The sequence below is a fragment of the Cyrtonyx montezumae genome, unplaced genomic scaffold (genome assembly GCF_038088225.1).
Source record: "Cyrtonyx montezumae isolate F1298 unplaced genomic scaffold, pur_monq_1.0 scaffold_30, whole genome shotgun sequence".
In the NCBI taxonomy this organism is placed as follows: Eukaryota; Metazoa; Chordata; class Aves; order Galliformes; family Odontophoridae; genus Cyrtonyx; species Cyrtonyx montezumae.
The window spans coordinates 8,040,649-8,063,385 of NW_027072035.1; the positions used below are offsets into that span (position 1 = coordinate 8,040,649).

Sequence of the window (22,737 nt, forward strand, 5' to 3'; positions counted from 1 at the left end):
GTATGCAAGTGGTAATCTCCTAAATAAATGCATGTCAGTTTACTAATCCAAGCATGCTAACATGAGTTTACAGAAGACACACATTATTCCTGAATTTATTCTTTTTCTCAGGATTTGTAAATTGGCTGAATTCTGTATTTAGTGGCTGCTTTTCTTTTCATGTGAAAGTAACGTAATAAGTTAAATATTTTATAATAAAAATTAAAACAGAGATAAAGCACAAGGAGAAAAAAAACAAAACTATTTCATATATTTCAAAATTAAAAATAATTTCAAAACACTCCTGCGTGAGCCTGACTATAAGGTTACAAAAAGGGTGGAAAATATAAAATTGACAAAAAGTAACTGATCAGTAAGACTTCTGAATGCAGACTAACAGTATCATCATGACAAATGAAACGCACAGTGCGTACCAGGGAGTACTTAAACATAATTCTTGGAAGGATAAAAGTGATTGCAGCTTCTGCAGGGTCCACACCTCAGCACAGAAGAAGTGACCACAAGAGTCTCTGCAGTCTACAGACTAAAAATAGTTTTTAACAGGTACAGTGTGTGTCTCTTTACTAGACTTCTGTGCCATACATGAGAAAAATCTCTCTCCCTTCACAGACATGACTTATTCATGTCATTGCTTTTTGGTGGTATGTACATTTGTGAAGAACTGTTGTCAGGGATGAAGTACAGGAGGAGTATAATTTCAGCAAAAGTCTCCAATGAACACCTTCAGAACTCACTGAGAGTTGTAACCACCTCCATTGAAGCAGACTGATGCATTAGTTTCACAAAACCAGGCAGGACATGCTCAGTAACACAGGTCTGTGCTCCTTCCATTCTTTCACTTAACCAGAATGCTCTGGTTTACCTGCTGAATGGTTTCTTCTTACACTCACGCACACTCACTCATAAAACTCTTCAGTTTATTTTAAAATAATCTTCATAGAATCATAGAATCCCAGGATGTCCTGGGTTGAAAAGTACCTCAAAGATCATCTAATTTCAAATCCCCTGCCATGGGCAGGGTTGCCAACCACTAGACCAGGCTGCCCAGAGCCACATCCAGCCTTGCCTTGCCATCCATCCAGGGATGAGGCATCCACAACATTCCTGGGCAACCTGTTCAGAGATGGTGTGGATCTTAAGATTTATTCTATGAAAAGGTCATTCAGAAATCTCTGTACACAGACTGCACACAGTGTTGTGCACTTGCTACCTACTTTCCTAGGAAATCAATACTTCGTATGTTAGGACATGTCTTAATAATTAATTTAAAGGGAAATAAATAAACTTCCTGTGTTTCTTTTTAAATTTGAAAATGTGTTTAAGGTTGTTATGACTGTTGCATTGACTCCAGTTAGGATGCAGTCTTTGGCAGAAAATATACTGCATGAAACATCTGGTTCTGAGATGTAACATGGCTTGACCTAACATGTTAGTTACATGGCTGTTGTTTCTATAAAAAGAGAGTGAATTCCCTACATTAAGGTTTGATTACGTACATTTCTCACAGGCTCATCTAGGTTAGAAGAGACTTGAGATCATCTAGTCCAATCCCACCTACATAGCAATTGTCAACTAGTGTGGGTCCAGTTGAGCATTCATTGTCTCTACAGATGAAGATTCAAAATCTTTCTGGGCATAAAGTTACAGTGTTTGATGATTCATGCAAGAAAAACATTTTCTTCTGTTTGGAATGCCTATCATGTTTCCTTATTTGTGCCCATTGCCACCTGTCCCATCACTGGGAAGTGCTAAGGAGCCTGGATCCCTCTTGTTCCTTCCCTGCTATCAAGTATTTATTTATACACATTAGTAACCTCCTGTTTTGCACCAGGGGGTTCTGGTCTGTTAAGATTTCACTAAGACAGTCAGTCAGCAAAGCCAGCATGGTTGGTTTGGTTTTCTATGAGCCCTAATGAACTATTATTAATTAAAAATGCGTAGAGTCTTACCATTAATATGATTAGTATTAGTAGTGTTTGTGAGGTGATAAGAGGATAAGGTGCTAATAAAGAAATGAAATTATTAGTCATCAGCACTGAATAGGTATGACTTGCATATATTATGTTGTATTTCCAGGTAGTTGTCTGTTATGTATCAAACTACCAAAGAAGATGAAGACCTAAGACTTAAGATATGCCAAATGTACATTGTTAATAAGCAGAAAAATCAGTTCTTTTATATTTGCATGATGAAAATAAATGCTGATATTGGTTTGGGCTTTTTTTTGACTCTGCAGTAAGTTACTTTAAAATGAAAGTTCTTACATGGTTTTGGCACAAGTCATTTTTAAAAACAGGGCACTAAATGCTGTTTCCAGAGCTTACACGAAAAATTGTTTGTGTTCTGTTGCATTAACACACATTCTGACTTCTTAATTGATACACTTAATAGGCTATGCAGTACATTTTAGCATTTCTTTGAGAAGCAAATTTTCTAAAAGCTGTTTTTTCCTTCCGGATGTGCATTCAACTCATCAGTCTGTACAAAATGCTTCTTTAGGTACATTTCAACTTATTGAAGTCTAATAGAAAATACATATTTGATGTTACTGAACATTCTTTTTTCCTTTTCTTAACGTAGGATAAGAAATGGGTTCTCAATCATGAGGATGTCACACTGGGAGAATTACTGGGCAAAGTAAGTAATCAAGTGAGCTATAAACATTTAAATAAATTTATATTAGTCATTAAGCCCATATATTTCCTATTATTTATCCTTTAAATTACTGTGATTTTTATACCAATTACTTTGCTTTAATACACAGGATATTATTGTGCTTTAAAGAAATGCTTATTGCATATGACAGTGAGTCCTATGATGTGTCCACTGAACATATTTAGCTTACATGATTTTCTTATTTGTAAGGATTTAAAGTTAATTAGGTGTCCATAAAGCATTATATTACAGTTTAAATTGTGTGGTCTTGTAAAAAAAGAATATTGCTTAAGAATATGAAAGGCATATAAGTAAAAAAAAATTGGAATAAGATTATAATGTAGGTAATACTTGTTAAAACAAATATTAATTGTTACTGTATGATTTATTGTGATTATAGGTAACCTCACAGTAGTGTGTAGGTCACTCCAAAAGTATTACCTCCTATCTATTTCCATATAAACTACAACTGATACAAAGAGCACAATAACACCATTTGGTAGAGAAAATTCTCAGCTACAAAACAGTGTTTTTCAGCATAGTCATTACCATTAACTTTGCATTTTTGCTCACATTGAGCGGGAGCCTGCATGCCATGCTCATAACAGTCTTCACCAGCAGAGGTGACCTTACTGCTGAAAAGCACCACCCACTCCCTCACTGTTCTTCCATGTGCTGTTCGTCTCCAGAAACATTCAGCAGTCATAAACAAATGTCATTGGTTGCCAGCTTTTCCACATGGTGGAATTCAGTGGACTCACCTTTGTTTCGTAAGTGCCTCCATGTCGTGTGCCATTTTGTTGGACTGTCCATGGGATACTGGTTGGAAGGTTCATCTTCTGCTGCCGTACCACCATCAGCCTCTCATGTATGGGCAACATAATAAATAGGAGGCATTATTTTTGGAACAACCTTTGGATGTGTATAAATTCTAAAGGGAAGTAGTTGATAGCACAGATTCTGCATGGGATCTGCAATTCTTCAGACTGTTTCTACTGAAACACAATACCTGCTTTAAATTTTCAGCACTTCTGCACCTATCAAGACAGTTTTGAGTGATGCTTTGGATCCAGCGTTCCAAAAGATTTCTCTAAATCTGAAAAATTGGCTTAAATGAAAAGCAGGCAAATGAATGCAACAGTTAAAAGAACCCATCAAATGATCAAGAAATGAGAGAGTTAAACGTGGACTGTAAATTCATTTTCCTTGGATAAAATCTCTTTGACAGCTTAAGATGACAAAAAGTATTGTCTGTAGTTAGAGCTGTGTTGCTGTAGTGCTGTACACATACCATGGCAGCTTTCCACTAATAAGCAGAAACAGAACAAGAAAAAAATACTTTGTCTATCAAAATAGTTTTGTATTGCTGAAAAACACATGAATTTATCTTAAGTTAGTTGAAACAATCTGAACATTGGTTTCTAAAAAAGTTTACATATGTACTGCATTTTTTTGTCAAAACATTTTAATTAATCAATAAAGACAATGCAGTCTTACAACTGATTTTAGTAGGATATGCAGCTTAAAATGTTAAAATCGAATAACAACCTTCTTGGGAAACTGCATAAATCTGTCATGTATTCATTGCTGAGAAGATGTAATCAAACTAAAAAATGTAATGGTGACAAGATCATTAGCTTCCATGTGTGCAAATATTAAATAAACTGCAGCTGTTGATCCTTTAAGTTAGAAATCTGAGTCTACTGGAAATGAAGGCTAGGAAAATCATGGAACAGTGATGCAGACTTTGTAGCAAAGTGATTCTGTCAAAAAGAGCAAGAAGGAGGATCTGGGAAAGACCAGTCAGTGTTACCTCCATCCCCAGAAAAGTGGTAGAACGATTTGTTCTGGATGTTATCAAGAGTAATCAGCAAGATTCACCTAGGGAAAATCATGCTTGACCAACGTGGTAGCTTTCTGTGCTGTCATCACTGGCTGGGTAGATGGAGATCAATGAATGTTGTCTGCCTTGATTTCCTCAAGGTATTTGACACTGTCTCCCGCAACATCCTTGTCATGAAACTTAGAAAGCATGGGATAAGTGAGTGGATAGTAACAACTGGCTCACTATCAGAGCTCAGAGGACTGTCATCAGCAGTGCAGTCTGGGTGGGGGTCTATAACTAGTGGTGCTTCCCAGGAGAAAGTGCTGGGTTTGGTCTTGTTCAACATCTTTCTGAATGACCTGGTTGAAAAGATAAGAGTCCATCCTCAGCAAGTTTGCCAATGATAGAAAGCTGGGAGGAGTGGTTGACACACTGAAAAGCTGTACTACCATTCTGGAAAACCTGGATAGACTGGAGCATTGGTCAAGGTGAAACCTGATGAGGTTTAACAAGAGCAAGTACAGAGTCTTGAATCTGAGGAGCAATAACTGCATGCAGCAGTACAGGTTGGGGGAGTGAGCTGTTGGAGAGGAGCTCTGTGGAGGGCAGAATCACAGAATTGTAGGGGTTGGAAGGGGCCTTTAGAGATCACCTGGTCCAACCTCCCTACCAAAGCAGCTCCCTAGACCAGGTGCACAGGGCCTGGGTGTCCCAGTGAGCAACAGTTTGTCTGTGAGCTAGCAGTGCGCCCTTGTGGTCAAGAAGGCCAATGCTATCCTGGGGTGCATTAAAAAGAGTATGGCCAGCAGGTTGAGGGAGGTAATCCTCCCTCTCTGCCCTGGTGAGGCCACATTTAGACTTCTGTGTCCAGTTCTGCGCACTCCAGTTCAAAAAAGACAGGGATCTCATAGAAGGAGTCTAGCAGAGGGCCACAAAGATGACAGAAGGTCTGGATCATCTCCCATATGAGGAAAGGCTGAGTAACCTGGGTCTGTTCAGCCACGGGAAAAGAAGACTGAAAGGAGCTATGATAAACATCTATAAATTTCTAAAGGAAGGTGGGAGACAGATGGGTGAAGCCAGGCTCTTCTCAGTGGTTCGTAGTAATAAGACAAGGAGTAATGGCCTAAAACTTGTACATAAGGAGTTTGTACTAACATGCAGAAGAACTTTTTTATGGTTAAGGGTGATGGAGCACTGGAACTGGTTGCCCAGAGAGGTTGTGGAGCCTCCTTCTATGGAGATATTGAAGACCTGTCTGAATGCCTATTGGTGCAACCTATTGTAGGGTATCTGCTTTGGTCTTGATGATCAGGCCCCTTCCAATGCCTGTGATTCTGTAATTCTGTGATTGTCTGAAAGTAGAAAATTTTTCTTTCCCTCAGCAGAGAATAGCCTGTTTATTTACACATTATTAATTAAGCAATACACACAAAATGATATATATACAAATATATAGTATATGTAATACTATATTAAAAATAGTATATAAAATGATAAATATTATAAATAAGAAATTAAAAGCATTTTAAATAGTTCAGTAGTATTCAGTTTTCAGTGTTAAGTACTCTTGAAACAGAACTCTAGAGGAAAAGCATGTTAGGTGTCAAGTTTCTAGATATCAGAGGTCCTCTAAAAGAGCTGTTTTTGAAGGGTCATAGATCTTATTCTGGGATGTTTTCCAGTTTCTTAGAAATCCTAGGATACATAAAGTAAGATTTCAGTCCTGTGTTTGGACACCTGAATTTCTTCCCTTGGCATTACTACTGCAAGAGTAGGTTCTGTCTATGAATTTCTCCTCATAGACTGGTGGAGTAACCCTGCAACACCTGTAAGAAAGGTACCAGGCAGTGGTGGACTCCCTGCTCTGCAGTCATTGGGCAGAGGGAGGGGACGTAAGAGATGAGGAGTGGAAATACATCTGATGAAGGTGTTTATCTCAGTTTTTTGTTTGTTTTACATTCAAGCTGAAATAAAAATAACTCACACTGGACTGTAAATTGGAAACTATTGAGAAAGAACAGTAGTTTGAAAATGAAAGAGGGTAGGACTTTAATTATTAGAATATTTAGGAGAGAACTGTAATTATGCAATATATTTTTCTTGCAAGCAAAATAGAACTCATAGAGCGTATTCATATAATAGATTCATTCTCCCTGTGTGGACTGATTGTGTTAAGAGCATATACTTGAGGAAAACTTCATAAAAATGTTTCAAAGTGCTGGAACAGTTATTTATCTGTCTGTATTTTATTCCTGCATATTTGTGAAGACGTGGTTATTTAGGATTATGTTTTTCTTATTTTAGGGTAATTTTGGTGAGGTATATAAGGGAACATTAAAGGATAAGACACCTGTTGCTGTAAAAACTTGTAAAGAAGATCTTCCTCAGGAACTGAAAATAAAATTTCTGTCAGAAGCCAGGTAGGTGCTCTAAGAGTTTTTTATTTTTTTTTCAAGCTTTCTTACTGTGTAGGTTTACAAAGTGGGACCTTTGTGAGAATTCAAAGTAGCAGTCAGGCCTTTTCCTTTTTTTTTCTCCTGTAGTACTTTCACTGTTGCCCTGATGACTATACATACACATTTTTTAATGTGTGTGAACAGCAAGCACCTACACTTGTTGAAACCACCTTGACAAGCTCTGTCTATAACCCATAGTATTCATATTGTAAGTGCATCCATTTAGAACTTAGATATATGCCACAAGGATTACAATAAGGCTAGAAAGTACTGTTAATTTAAATGACGATATACCAGTCATAAATTCGAACTTATGTGCTTGTCTAATGCATTTGGTTGCATGTACAGTACAGATTTAGTAACTTCCTCTTTCAGTCCAACAGAGATATTTTCTGCTGTATTTTGCAGTAAGTGGCAGTCATGTCACAGCACACTAAATATTCTGAGTACAAACAGATTATGTGGCTGTCTGCATAGATATAAAGACCTCAGGCTCAAGATTCAAGGATCAACTGAGATAATCTCATAATTGTTTAAATTAAAATCAGTTATTCTGACTGTGAAGCACCAAGCTAGTATAATCAGGATATGTATGCCACTCTATCTACTGAGTGTTCTTAAAGAGCTCATAACTTGGCAACTACAGAGATTTCCTTAGCAGCCTGCCACTAAAGGAGCAGTGTTGTATGGAATACTATATGAAAAAAAACCCCAAGAACCCTAAATTGGTTATTTTTCATTAAATCTATATGTCCTAAGTTTATCTCTCATTTCTAGAAAAATTAGGAAAAAGATGAGATAATTTAAGTTATCAAACAGTAGAATAAGCATTTTAAAGTTAAAAGGTCTCTCAGGTATTCTTCCTAGACCTTCAGTTCGCTTATAAATCATAGCCCACTGGTTTAGGCTGCAAATTTTCTTATTAAAGTATCATGTAAGAAGATGTAAATGCTTTTGCTTAATTACGGAAATTAAAATTGCAGTATTTATGTTCTTCTAAAACTTAGTATATTCATTAAACTTGTGAATTAAAACTGGAATGAGTGTACATTTGAAAAGTGTTGCAGGAAAATGTAAGAGGCATGCATTTTCAATAAAGCTTCTCTTCTGATTCACCACTGAAATGGTGTTCAATTACAAGGGTTCCTGAGAACCCTTGTACAATGAACCCTATGACAAGCTTGTCATAATGTTCTTCAGTTACACAGATAAAATGTTAGGTAGGCAAGTACTGATTGAACTACTAGTGTTCAGTCTTCATCTTTGAGTAAAAATACCCTCAACCAGAAGAATGATTGATCAATGACACTGATTTTTAATTGATAACAGTAATTCTGTTGAAAATTCTATGAAGAATGTAAGATGTTTTTCTGCTTAATTGGCTTGTACAATGAAGTTTATTAATATAATAAACTTACTGTATGTTTTTCAGAATACTCAAACAGTATGATCATCCTAATATTGTAAAACTTATAGGAGTTTGCACACAACGGCAGCCTATTTATATTGTTATGGAACTCGTTCCAGGTAATTTTTTTTCCTTTCCCTTCATGTAAAGTATGTTCTTTTCTATGTCTATACTTGCATTCTTAAGATATACCTCAAAAGCTCCTTTGCACATCCCTAGAGATATTCTTCAGACATGTACCTGCTTAGGAGTAGAGTAAACTTCTCCAACTAGTTGCAGATTTTTCTGTAGGTGTTCGAAGCAGTAGAATTTGCTACAGAGGATCTCAGCCATATCTTCATTTTTCTCCTGCTAAGATTTTACACGCTATTTCCTTATTAATAATTTTATATAGTGGCTGTTAAGATGCTTGTACCTGAAGAAACTTCATTATGTAGTAGTGTTTAATAAATCAGATTTGGATAGTCTTTGATGTAAGATCTTTTTCTTTATCAAAATACATTGTTCAGTTCATGGGTTGCTCTTGATTTATTTTTAGAATCTTGTGTTCATGTTGCTCACCAATGACTGAAGAGAATCTGAAAGTATTGGAGTGAAGAGCTGCCTTTTCAGCAGTTTTATCTCTCTGTTGATTCTTTTAACTGTCAGCTGTCATTTTGATGCCCTCTAGTACTGTTTAGTACTGCAACACTGCTTTATCTATCACTGAATTTGTCCTCAGAACTGTACTACAGGGTGTTCATTTTGTTCATGTAGATTTAGATTGTTTATAACTCTTGAGGACTGACTTTATTACAAGAGTGAAAATGTAATTGTTGACCTATTAGATTCTTCTGCCTTTACTCAGTCAGGTTATATTAGCTCAATGTATTTATACTTCGATTAATTTCATTAAAATGAAGACTAGTAGCAGTGTCCTGGACTTTTAAGGTCTGCTTTGGTAACTTCTCCAGACTTCTCTGCCAATTAATATAAATCCTAATCTTTCAACACCTTTATCATTCTATTTCAGGCTTATAAAGGTGTAGAACAAGTTATTGAAATGTTTTAATGACATTTAAAGGCATTACTGCCATGTAAAGGCAATATTTAAAGGAAATATTGAAGGTCTTTCTATGCTTCCCGTTACTTTGCAGTCCACATCTATGTAGAAATTCTTCCTCCTCCTGACTTTTAAACTGCAATAAACTTTCTAATTCCTTTCCTGTTTTGCTGGTCTGCAAGTCCTCTGGCTAGCTTCCATGGTTCCTACCCTTAGAAATGCCATGCTGTGTTCACGTCATCACACTTTCCCATGTTATTTTGAGAACTCAAACTTGGCTACCACACTGTGAGACTGACCAAATTGTCTGGAGAAGATAAAGTTGCCAACTCTGAAAAGTTAGCAAATGGAAGACAAAACATTTAAGTTAGTTCAGGAAAGTTCTGATATTAGTTTCCAGTTTTCTAAATGACAGGTTTGGTTGAGATAACCTAAAATTATTATTATTAGTGCTTTGGTTTGATATTCAGTGTTTTTAATGGTGGTAGGTTTTGTCTGTGTTTTGTTTTAAACATACTTTAAGGTATTTAGGGAGATTAATTCTGGATTTATTTCTAATAACTTAAAATGGCATGGTTTAGGTTAGAATTCTGTTTCGTGTCTGTCTGAGAAGGGTTATACATTGTTTGCACTTTTTCTGTTTTTATATTCCAAATACAAATTTCCTGTGTATTTACTGCATCTTTCGAGGCTGCTGAGATGATTGTTCTTCGTTGCAGATTCAGACTGTATTTTAGGGATTCTGTCATTAACTATCTTTGCAGAGAAATCCTTTTTTCTTTTCCCCCTGCACTGTCCCAAACCTGAATAGAATTTCTAACAGTGCATCTGGATAGTTGCATTTAAAGAGAAAACAGAGAAGATGCACACACATTTTTAAGCTTTTGTGCATCCTTTGTTTCATGCAGAAATAACTCAGATGATCTCCCTTCCCCTGGCTGGCACCATTGGAGCCAGGTCCCTTCTCAGCCTTGTCCTGCATGTATTCCTGCAGGGACCTTCACAAATGGAAAGGGGAGGAGTGCTCTTTTAGAGGACTGTGACAATTTTCTCAAGAACATTTGGGTGTGAGGTCAGTCTAGTCCTTCTGGCTTGTGAGGCATGTAGTGGAAAGAGCAGTCATTTAAACTGACTGAGATAGAAGGCTTACAATGTAGAAACTTTTTTTAATTACTTGAACCATAGTTTTACAGTGATACTACTGGTGATAACCCAGGCTTAGAAGGTTTTATCAATCAGATTGAAAACATAGGAATAAGAGACAATTTTTTTTTCTTTAATTTTGTGTGATTCTTTTAATAATTGGATAGAATGCAATGAACTGGTGAAAGACAGTTTCTTCGAAGGACTCAGAGATCAGAGCAAGTATTTTAAGAAGCATATGCTTTAATGTTCTAATAAAATATGCCCACGGACCTACACAAGATGCAATCCCTTTTGTATTTTAGAAAACCTTTTTTGAGTGATATGCATTTTAATATAAGAAAAAAATAATAGATTAAATTAAAAAAAAAAAAAGCTGTGTTTTCCTGTGTTCTGGATAAGCAGCTGGCATCATTGTACAAGAAAAGAGGCATAAGAAACAGAATTTCTGAAAACAAAAGATTATATTCTCCCAATGGTTTCATATTCTTTTTGACAAACATAGCACAGATGAAAATCTCAGTAGGTTGTGTTGTTACCTACTCCTGGTCAGTATTCTAGGGAGCATTATTTTGCAGGGATTTGCTTCAAATTTGTTTAGAAAAGTGTTTATTGTATGATGACATTCGTTATTGTGTTCTATGTGCTGATCTTCTAATTGATAAAAAAAAACAACCCACAACACCATTTATTTAAATAGAGTCACTGTGACCTTGTCATTTTGTCATGTAAACAATTTGTATTTGTACGGTAACGGAGGCCTACAAAACATACTTAAATCTATAGACCTAAGTTGTGGTAAATAGCTGCTGTAAAAGAAACATTTGAGCTACAGATTTAGTTAAAGTTGATTTCTGATTGTGTAATGAATAAATTTATAATAACATTTAAAGCACACCTGCTACTAATAGATTCATACTTTTTTACTTAGATGACATTGAATTATTAATTGAAAAAACCTGCTAACTAGATCCTTTCAAAGGCAAAGTATTAAGGTTGTTTGGCTTCTAGTCTATCATGTAATAAAAACAAGCATGAGTTTTACAGAAATGTAATTCTTTTCTGTAATTTGTATTTTTTTTTAATTTTATTTTTTAGTAAACAGCTGAGTGCTCTATTAGGACATGATGTCTGTGTAACAGCATCATGTTAATGGGCTCTTTCTCATAGAAATTTCTTGTTCTTTTTTCACAGTTAGAACTCTTTCTCTGTGTAATCACTTTGAAAATGTTAAGACTCCTACAAAGAAGGAAAATTTGAGAATATTCCCCATGCCATTATGTCCATTTTTTTGCATCACTTTACTTTCTGATAGAAGTTGGACTTCTCTTTTGTTGTAAGCTTACCCTTCTTCACATTTTCTTATTTCATATTCATGTCTTCTACTCTTCTCATTCCTTTATGGGTTATGACTTTTGAATGGTATTTGACAGTGTGTATATGCCTGCCCAGCAAATCCTCCCAGTCATGTGTGCAGGCTTCTAGATCCAGAGTCTCAGCCTCAGACTCATTGGCATGTGTTGTGATGTCGTGAGTCAGGAGCATGTGAAATGGGATCCAGAGTCAGTGTAGTTACTTGTAGAGTTCATTGCACATTAAGGCACACCAGTCTTATTGACTGTTTGTTCATCCTCTACACTGCACATGCATAGTATGTGGGATGCATGCATTGGAGGACTTTATTTTGAAAGCAGTTGGATATCCATCTAAGAAGCCTTTAAACTTGGTTTATTACATAAAACTTGACCTGGAGACATTAGCACGCAAAGTCTGTCCCATCTGATTCTGACTGTAATGAGGTTACGGAATAGTGAAAAACTGGTTGCTAGTTTTGTTTTTGTCTAGGACTCTACTGTCAAAGCAAGTTTCAAATGCTGTTAGAACATAGATAGTTCGAAGTCCATGCTACAGAGGCGTGTATCGTTTTACAGTGTAGTGAAATAAATCTTAATTGAATTATCAGGCAGTTAATTTTATATTTTGCATTGGAAGAGGAGAAATGATTCAGATCAGCTCTAGGAAGAGCAGAGTGTAACTCTCAAGTTGTGCTGTATGCTGACCAACATTTTCATACTTTTCATTACTGAAACATTAGTATTGTGAGAAACAAATAATTACTTAAGTTGCTATAAGTCATTTTATTTGCATTGTTCTTACTATTCTTCTTACAATTTTGTAATGCAGTATCAGATAAGCAGGTTTGAAGGAGGTGTTTCTGATACCTTCTGACCTAAAAACACAAATGTTGAAACAATATGTAATATAGTGTGTTAACTTTTTAATGATCTTTCAAGCTGTATTTCAGTTTATGTTCAGTTTATCCTAAAAAAGGGTTGAAGTTAAATTAGAATTGTTAATGAATTTCAGGAGAAGAAGCTGTTGAGATATGCCACGTTTTGATGTTAGTGTAGAGCCTTGAATTTGTGTTGTCACATATAATTGACTACAGATTTAATCTAACTGAATAGTTATGTTGTAAAGGTGGGATTCTGGTTTAACAGCTGTTTGGGGAGTGCTGCTGCATATTTGAGACTCTAGAGTCTTCACTGTAAAAATGTTGTGATGTAGATAAGGTGTTCTCAGGAACAATTTCCATTACGTGGAGCAGAATATGATTTATATTATTTTTCTGTGATGCCACATCAATCTACAAAATCGGGTGTTATACCCATATTTTCTATGTTAATTATAGAAGGAAAAGTAATAATGAAGAGCTGCTTTGATATTCAGAAAAAGAAAAGAACAATTTGCCAGGCTCTTAAATGCCACACAGGCCATATGGAGTTTTCATAACAGCTTGTTTTTAGCAAGTTTAGATAACGATCAGAGAAACTCCCTGGAACGCTGCTAGTTTTGTCTGTACACAGGCTAGATAGAGCCCAGACTGACAGCCTGAGAAAAGAGATCTAGAATTCTGCTAGGATGCAGAAATTACCTGGAAAACGTTGAAGGGTCGAAACACTTGCTTCCTTCTTTGCAAGTGAACCCTGCATCTTTTCATCGGAAAGACAGGAATGAGAGAAAGTAGGACACCTTTCCCTTTTATCCTTCTTAAGTAGTATTATCCTGGTCCCAGCTTCTCTCTTAACATATGGCAGTTTCTTTTCTCTTATTATGGTAGTTTTAATTTGAAAATAAATGTTTTTAATTCACTTACTTCACTGAAACACTCAGGATCACTTAATTCTATTTTCAAAAGAAAATCTTAATGATACAATCTCCTATGCAATCAAAAGAACTTGAGTCTTTTCTTTTTCTGCAAAGGAAGGAAAAAGAATTTTACAAAAACAGAATACTATGTGATCCATAAATGCATAAAGCAATTCCAGGTTTACAGAATTCTTTCTTCTACTTTATGTTTGTTCCAATTGACTTGGGTTTTATGTTGCTCTAATTTATTTCAGAGGTAGGAACTTTGCATAATTGTGAACTGTGTGTTTTAAGAGTGGGAGATTTTAGTGATAACTGTGCAATCTTGTGGTACAGATACTACTTCATACCAGTAAGGTTATCAATATGAACAGTTTAACCTTCTAAGGTTCCTTCAGAGTCTGTACAGGCTGTCCAAGTAAGCACCAAGTAAGCACCTCCACTGTCCCATCCTGGGAGGATTTTCTCATCTGACTGCAGATGCAAGCATCTTCATAAATAGTAGCTGTTGAATCGTGATGTCAGAAGGAAGCTTGCAGTGAGTTTTTTCCTGATCCACTCCTTTCAGCTTTTGAACTGTTCAGTCACCAGCTTATATCTTACATTCTGTTTCACATTTCTACAGAGTTAAAATATATAGTTAAAATTGTATCCCAAAATACTTCTAAACTTTTTTATTAAGAATGCAGCTTATCTGTTGAGCGCTAATGTAATTTCCTCTAGCTTGTGATAGAGACTCTAATAACTAGATTTTCTCTCTGTACTAGATCTTTACCTCATTCAGTTCTGAACAATTTTTCAGGAGTTATCTTCTGTATGTTTATTCTGTAGCCATTGTCTAATCTGCTGTATCAGTGATCTGCTCTGAGTGTGCATTTCTGTACATTTTTCTTTCTAGTGCTAAGTGCTTTGTACTGAGACACTTGTCTTCATTCCCAGTGCACCCACAGAATTCCTATTTGGTAGCAGATACACGTTTTCAAAAGAACCAAGTCCCCCTAATTAATTGCATACTGTGTTTGTGTTCCTTGTTTAATTTGGACTTGCTGACTTATGTTGTAGTAGATCGGTTGAACACTTGCAGCTGAAAACAAGTTGAGGGATGAACATGTTCAGTAATCTGATTGTACGATGAGTTTGTCTGAATTTGTTGTTAACTGTGGGCTATTTATGTTCAGCTTTTACCTAGACACGCCCAACTTGTTTTCAAGGTGAAGTTCTACAAGGTCATTAACATTTATCTCTGCAAGTGATTGAGGTAACCTGTTCAGATTTGAACTGAATTATTTGGGATGCAAATTAAGCATGCCATTAACACAGAAACAATTCAGAGGTGACAAGTTTTATTAGCTCAAGTGCAGCACTGCATGATTGCTGCTATGCTGGTTCCTAGGCATATTCAGAAAGGACAGAGCCATTTCTGTAATACCTGTAACGGAATCTGATACAGCCATTACTAGCCCAAGCTCTGGGATTCCCTCTCTACATTGTTCATGCTGTCCTGACTGTATCTGGCTTTGTTCCATCATGTTTTACAATTTTGAGATTGATTCCTTTGCTACTTTCTGTATGCTACAGCAATTTGACCTCCAGAGAACACGTTGCTCTGGAGGCATTTGCAAATAAAGACAAGCATTCTTCCTCACCTAGAAGGCCCTCATTCTGGCCTTTGGCAGAAATGACTACAGCACACTATATAATGGAGGAATGCCTGCAGATTCAGTGTAGCTGGTCCTTTGGTGAAGCTGATGCAACCTTCTAAAAATAACCTGACTTTTGTGGAATTACTCATATCTTCTGTATTCAGTGATATTTTCAGGCATAGCACTAAATTACAGCCAATTCTGAGTATCTCTGCTCTTTGTTATGCTGAAGCTAAGCACATTTGGAACCAAAGTATTGGTGCTGAGACTGAAGTATGTGCCATTTTTTTTGGTTGACATGATGAATAATATCCACATACTTTTGAGTTTTGCTGCTAGTTGGAATACCTGAATAAAATACCTTGAATGAACAAGACCTGACTGTACCTAAGAGTAACATGTACATTATAGCTTTCCTGAGCCTGAAGTTTAATGCTGATGTCTCTGACAGCAGCTGATTACAGTTATAGGCTTGTAATTCTCACTGAAACTTAAATTTTTTCCCATGTTATGTGACTCAGATGGTGTGTTGTTATGGTGCTCTGTATGGGGTTTTTTTTGTGTGTGTTTTTATCCTGTGCTTTAGAGGCAGTGAGATTTGTATAGAGTTTATTCTTTTTTCCCCATTACTTTCTCTTTAGGAGTTCCTTAATTCTTTAGTCTCTGGCTACTGGTTGTATTGCAAATTGCTGACTTTTGACAGAAAGTTTCAGATCTGTGTGCTATCTCACAGTTCCATACAGAATTACTGCACATTGTGTCAGAAATCAATACAAAAGAAAAAGCGATTGATAGAACTCTATACAGATTCAGATAAGGTGCAGATGTTTAATAGTGATAGTGACTGTGGCTTTGTTTTTCATTCAAGTTTTTTTTTTCCTCTGGAAGATAGGTTTTAGTCAGATAAACTATTTGATTCAATACCTTACTGCTGCTAAAACCATTTTTTGTCTGCCCTGCAGCTGCCCTTTGCGCAAATATGACCTCTTTCTCTTGTTTTCCCTCTTACTTTATGCTTTCCTCTTGCTTTCAGTTAAGCTTCCAGCTTCTTTTTATTTGTCTCAACTCTTCTGCAACCAGCCTTGCTTCTTCTTCTGCTTCTTCATTCTGCAATTTCATTAGTAATGTCGTGCTATGAACCAAACACCCCACCATGGCATCTTCCTTCTGTCTCTGTGTGTCCAACTTCACCCTCTCCCATTCAGCCTCTTGCAAAACACATGCATTTAGACCTCATTTCTTCTACATCCCTTCTCCTTTTTTGTAGCATTTTGCTTTCCTAGGAGACTGCCTTTTTTCTACTTTCTGTGTGGTTTCCAGCAGTGAAGATACTAAAAAAAGTAGGGCAAACCAGAGTCAGATTTCTTTGCTGTGTAATAGGTAGTGGTCATTAAAAATTCCTTTTAGCTAAGACCTTCTGGTAAATTAAAATCAAGTTGATAAAATAAGACCAAAATCCCACTTAACAGTCTTCTTTTCTTGTAAAATTTGAGGATAGTTTTAGATTTTATCTTTTAAAATATTTTAGGTTTTGATGATACAGTTTGTTTCGGTGCTACTGAAAAATAAATGAAAAATTCACACATTTTCAAGTGGACAAAAGATATACAGTAATGTCAAATCAACTAACTATAAAAATTCAGTTTTTTCTGTAGCTGCAGAATATTCTCTGCTTTTGATTTTTTTTTTATTTTAGTTTTATTTGTTGTTATTTATTCACCCTGTCACTTTTTGTTTTACATAAAATATTTATTAATATATGTGAATTTAGAAAGAAATGTTCATTGTTTAGGTTATAAAAGAGTTGTTCTTCATGTACATTCTATTGGGGAATCTATCTCTGCCTTCTTATCTGCAGTCCCTTTAAGGGCTATTAACTGTCATTTTTTAAACATAGTCCATTTACCAAATGAAAGACTTTCTAGGGGAAGATAATTTTCCTTTTACTTTTTGAAGTAGGTTACTTTTACCCACACGTAGACTTGTATCCTCATCATCACAATAGTAATCATACATGTCCAAGTAATCTGGGCAGAATTATTTCATGTAATATGAAAGACAAAATGTTGTGTGTTGATGACTTGCTCTAATTTCTGGGTTCCTCTTGGCTAGTGATGGCAGGCTAATTTTGGGAATCAGTAGTTACTGCAGCACAGTCATTGTCTTCGTGCTCCAGTTTAAGACAAGGTTGCTGGTCATTGTTAATATTTTCCTCATTTGTAGTATATTACTGCAATAATCCATTATCCTGTTAAATGAAAGCAAAATAGCATGTCTAATGAGTTCAGTCCTTTCTGTTACCTTCATTTTAATGCACTTATTATTAATGAATCATCTGCACTGTGGTGTCATAGAATCATAGGATCCTTAGAATTGGAGGGGACCTATAGTGGTCGTCTGGTCCATCTCCCTTGCAGTGAACAGGGACATCCACAGCTAGATCAGGTTGCCCAGAGACTGATCCAGGCTCACCTTGAAAGCCCCCAGGGACAGGGCTTCCACATTTTCTGGCAACCTCCATCAGTGCCTCATGACCCTTACTGTAGAAGTCTTTTCCCTTATATCTCACCTAAATCTACCATCTTTTAAGCTTGAAAACATTTCCCCTTGCTCTATCATAACAGACTCTGCTCAAGAGTCTGTCCTGTAGCTCCCCTGTAGACATTCAGATGCCACTCTCAGTTCATCTCAAAGGCTTCTCTTCTCCAGGCTGAACAGCTTCAGCTCTCTCAGCCTGTCCTTGTAGAAGTGTTCCATCCCTTGGTTCATTTCTGTGGCTCTCCTCTGGATGCGCCGCAATAGGCCCATGTCTCTCCTGTACTCAGGACTCTACATGTGGACAGAGTAATCCAGGTGAGGCCTCATCAGCACTGTGGGGCAGAATCACCTCTTTTGACCTGCTGGCTGTGCTACTTCTGATGCAGCCCAGGATACGGTGGGATATTTGGGCTAAAAGAGCACACTGCTGCCTCATGTCCAACTTCCCGTCCACCAGTACCCCCGGGTCCTTTCTGGCTGGTCTGTGCTCTTGTCTTTTAATCCCTCAGCTTGTATTGGTAGTGGATGTTGCATCCATCTGGGTGGAAGACCTTGCATTTGGCACTGTTGAATCTCCTGACGTTCTCCTAGACCCATAGCTCAAGCCTGTCCAGGTTCCTCTGCATGGCATCCCATCCCTCTGATGTGCTGACCACACCCCACAGCTTGATGCCATCAGCAAACTTGCCTGAGGATGCACCTTGACCTCACTGTCAATGTCACTGATTCACATATTAAAGAGTGTTGGCCCTGGCACTGATTCCTGGGGGACACCACTTGTCACTAATCTGCATCCAGGCACTGAGTTATTGATCGCTACTCTCTGGACTCAGTCCTGCAGCCAGTTCTTTGTCCACTGAATGGTCCACTCATTAAATCCATATCACTCCAGTTTGAAGAGAAATATGTTGTGGGGCACTGTGTCAAAGACCTTAGTGAAATCCAGATAGATAAGATCAGTGGCTCTTCTCTTGTTCATTGATGCAGTGTCACTATCATAAAAAGCCACTAGGTTGGCAAGCAGGATTTGACCAACCTGGTGAAGCCAGGTGAAGCTTCGATAAGTTGTGAAGCTTCCTAGTGAAGCCATGCTGATTCTCCCATATCACTTCCACATGCCTAAGCATAGCTTCCAGGAGAATCTGCTTCATGATCTTTCCCAGCACAGATGTGTGACTAATAAGTCACTAATTCCCAGGCTCCTTCTTTTTACACTTCTTAAAAGTGGGTGTGATGTTGACTTTTTTCCAGTCATCAGGGACTTCACCTGATTGCTGTGACTTTTCAGATATGTTTGCAAGTCGTTTGCCCTGCAGTTCTGGTGCAAATATGATTTTCTCCACATTCATCACTATGTTGCTTCTTATCTTGTCCTTGTCTCTCAGTGCATGTTATTCTTTCAGATTTTGTTCTCTCCTTTCATCTTTTGCTTTCACCAATATGCATCTCCATTCATACTTTGTTTCCATCAATGTTAACAGTACTATTACAAAACTTTGCTTGATTATGGAAACATGTATTTTGGTTTGCTTAACAGGAAAAATGAACTTTTAACTGGATTTTGCAATATTTCTTTGCAGGTTGTTGAAAAAACCTCTGGTTTATGATTTCTGTTACTTCTTAGTTACAGTGAGAAAAAGTAGAGGGAGAATTTGCAAATTATTACACACAAACGATATATTAGTTGAAAAGTGAAATCACAACAATTTAATGACAGTTAAAGCATTTTTAAATGAAAGTTAAGCACATTTAAAGCTATTTCTAACAGTTTCTCAAACAGCTGTTTAATTGAAAAACTGTTCAAGAAATGGCACCAATGTATGTTCAGTATTTAAAATAAATAGTAGTAGGTAGCAGCGCTTATTGATTTTCAATTGATAATCCGTATGAGCAATAAAGAAAACATGTATTTGTTGACTCGAGACAGATGATATGAACCCTGAAATTTACAAACACAGATGTTGCAGATAAAACATTTCAATAATATTATTATAGCTTGTAAAACATGAATATTGAGTCACGGATCTCCTTCTAGTTAGGTGACTTTTGAGAGTTACGGGCAGAAGCACTTTATGTGATTGTGGGCTGTTTAAAGAAACTGCTGCTTAAGAAGGTTATTTAGTAAAGGAAGCTCTCCCACTCTTTTAAAGCTTACAAGTAAATAATAATTTCTACCGTGTTACTGTCTGCATCAGTATTGCTATAATTATTGTTTTTAATTTTTGAATCTCTGTTATTATTTAATCTTGATGTTATACATACACAACCTAGATATTGATATAAACAGATGAAGTGGAAGATTGCCTGTCATAATTTCAAAACTTTATGTATGTCCAGTATCAGCACTTAGTACAAAAATGCCACAGGTGCCTAGAACAAGTAGGAAGGTAAAATTTGTGGCACCGGTAAAAAAGTTGCTGAAACATGAAATACTCCTACTCATAACTGCTGTTAAATTCAGATTGTTAAAATTAAATATATTGTAAACAGATTTAAGATATTTCTTCACAGTTTCTTGACTTTTGGCTTCCTCTCATAGATTACAGGTTGTTTTTTGTTTGTTTGTTTGTTTTCTCTTGCAGAACTTCAGCTTGGTTTTGCATGCTCTATTAATTGTACTGTTACATAGTCATAAAATACTACATAAAGTACAGTATAAAGTTTGTATTATAAAGTATGGCCACTGCTAGTTGATGTTGATATTGTGGTATTTTCTCTCTGTTAAAATGTCTGCATATAATGGGAAATATTTTATATACTCCCATGAAAGTCTGCTTTTAAGGAATCCAATTGTTGCAGTCAGCCTTATTATAATCATAATGCTTCCTGCTTATGTATTACGTATTGTCATTTACATAATAAAATAAATCAATCATTTTAGCTAGATACTCCAGTTCTGTTACTTATTCCCCTATAAAACCCAAACTGGTAGTTGATTTCTGCTTGGTAGTAGTTCTGTAATGGTCTGATTATTTCTGTAGGACTTACAGTGGTTGGAGCAGATCTTATTTCACAGTAGTGTTATGTGCCATTAACTGGAATATCAGCCAGCTATGTAGCATGCAGTGGAAATTCTGCATCTAGAAGAAAGTGTTGCTTACTATTTTGTTGCCATCTAGTTTTGTTTCAGTTGTATCATAGTCAAATTGGTTCGTTTATTTCATTTTTATCAGCAGTTATTATATTGGAGATTTTGTTCTGACACTTTGCTGCAAATAATTAATTGGGGGTTATATTAAAACTTGTTTTCAGAGGAGCATAAAGACACTGCATAGGTAGAGTTCTGTGCCAAACAGTGTGTGTTGTTATCCTCAGCTCTGAAAGTATTCATGCCGAAGCTTTCCTGTGAACATGAATAGCTACAGTAGCCGATAGAAGTCAGCATTTGCAAGTAAGAGTAATTCTGTTAGTTAAAGAACACACTGTTTTGTAACAATAATGAGGATAATCAGGTTTAACCTAAAATGACATGTATCCTGTATGGAATAAGTTGTATGTATTGTTGCTGTTTTTATTTTGTCAGCAGCTGAAAGCACTTTCAAATCAGTATTGAACAGAGTATTTAAAAGGCATTTTCATTACCTCTCCTGAAGGGAAGATACCAGAAAAAAAGAAAGAAAAAAAAACAACAAAAATACTCTTGCTGCCTTTTTTTCACTATTGCAATAAGAGGACAGGTCAGGATAATTTTTATTAAAAGTGTGTTTTGATGATGGGCATAAATATACTATATTCAGCATGGTGTATGCTATGCTGTTTTTCCTCAGAACTCCATAAGAAGTTCATACAGTACATGCCAAACACTGAAAATCAATCACATCCTGATGGTACAAATATACATTAATACCACGAGAAATTAAAGGCTCACACGTGTCCCTGACTTCTTTTGTTTTCTTCTTTCTTTGTTCCTTCTTCATTAATTTTCTTGTAATTGGCTATCAGCAGTAGGAATCAGTAGCAGTAATAGGAATCAGTAAGGGGAAAAAAAAGGAGTTGGTAAAAATCACTACAAATTAAGTAATTACTAATCTTAAAAGAACTCTTATGACCAGAATTACTGGTAGTTTTCAATGCAGACTTCAGTCATTTTTCATACTGAATGCTCTGTTAATTATCATGCAGCATATATACACATTATCAATTTGATTAATTTGAATGGAGAGTTCCATTCTGTAGAGGGAACTTTTTAAAATGACTTTGTTGCTGTTGGTCAATTATAAGTTGAGAGTGGAAGAATGTTTATTTTCTTAGCCTTCAATGCTATTTCCAAGGAAGAGAGTTCAGCAATAGCTGTTTGGCTTTGAAAAATAATTCTACACTTGTTGTAAGGATTTTAACCTACAGTTAATCTGATTTTGTTATATCACATTGTCTAAATAGACCTTTTTCATTTAGGGCTTGTTACTTATTTTTAATATGACTGTGTGCAAAGGCATCTTTTCTTTTAGTATATCAAACCGAACTTATCTGTCTTTCAGTTTTCTGAAGTAGTTGTTGGAAATTCTTGTTGTTCAATATAGGAATATTGATTGGTAGAGGATAACTTTTTTTTAGGATATTGTGTGGCATCATGGAACAGCTTGGGTTTGAAGAGATGATAAAGATCATCTGGTTCCAAGCTCCCTGCCCTGTGTGGGGACACTTCCCAGTAGGTTAGGCTGACAAGGGCCTGATCCAAGCTGGCCTTGAGTGCTTCCATGTGTCCTTACGTGCTCTTTCTGTAATGTTCCTTAATGTGCTCTTCCACAAACTGTGATTCCATTTGTTGAGATTGATAGAATTTCACATTCATAAAGGCTTACTAGTCATACTTCCTAATTAAAAGGTGTTTCCTATGTACAGAACAGTAAGTGCTTGGTATATAAACAAAATTA

General features: G+C 36.3%; 1 protein-coding gene across 2 annotated transcripts in view; it reads left to right on the forward strand.

Moving 5' to 3' along the window:
- Positions 1-22,737, forward strand: part of FER (FER tyrosine kinase) — a 154,299-nt gene that overhangs the window by 87,917 nt on the left and 43,645 nt on the right. For both annotated transcript variants that reach the window (XM_065744229.1, XM_065744230.1), the window contains exons 13-15: positions 2,581-2,637; positions 6,788-6,903; positions 8,372-8,466. In XM_065744229.1, the coding sequence (XP_065600301.1) occupies positions 2,581-2,637; positions 6,788-6,903; positions 8,372-8,466 (268 nt within the window). The remainder of the gene's footprint in view (positions 1-2,580; positions 2,638-6,787; positions 6,904-8,371; positions 8,467-22,737) is intronic.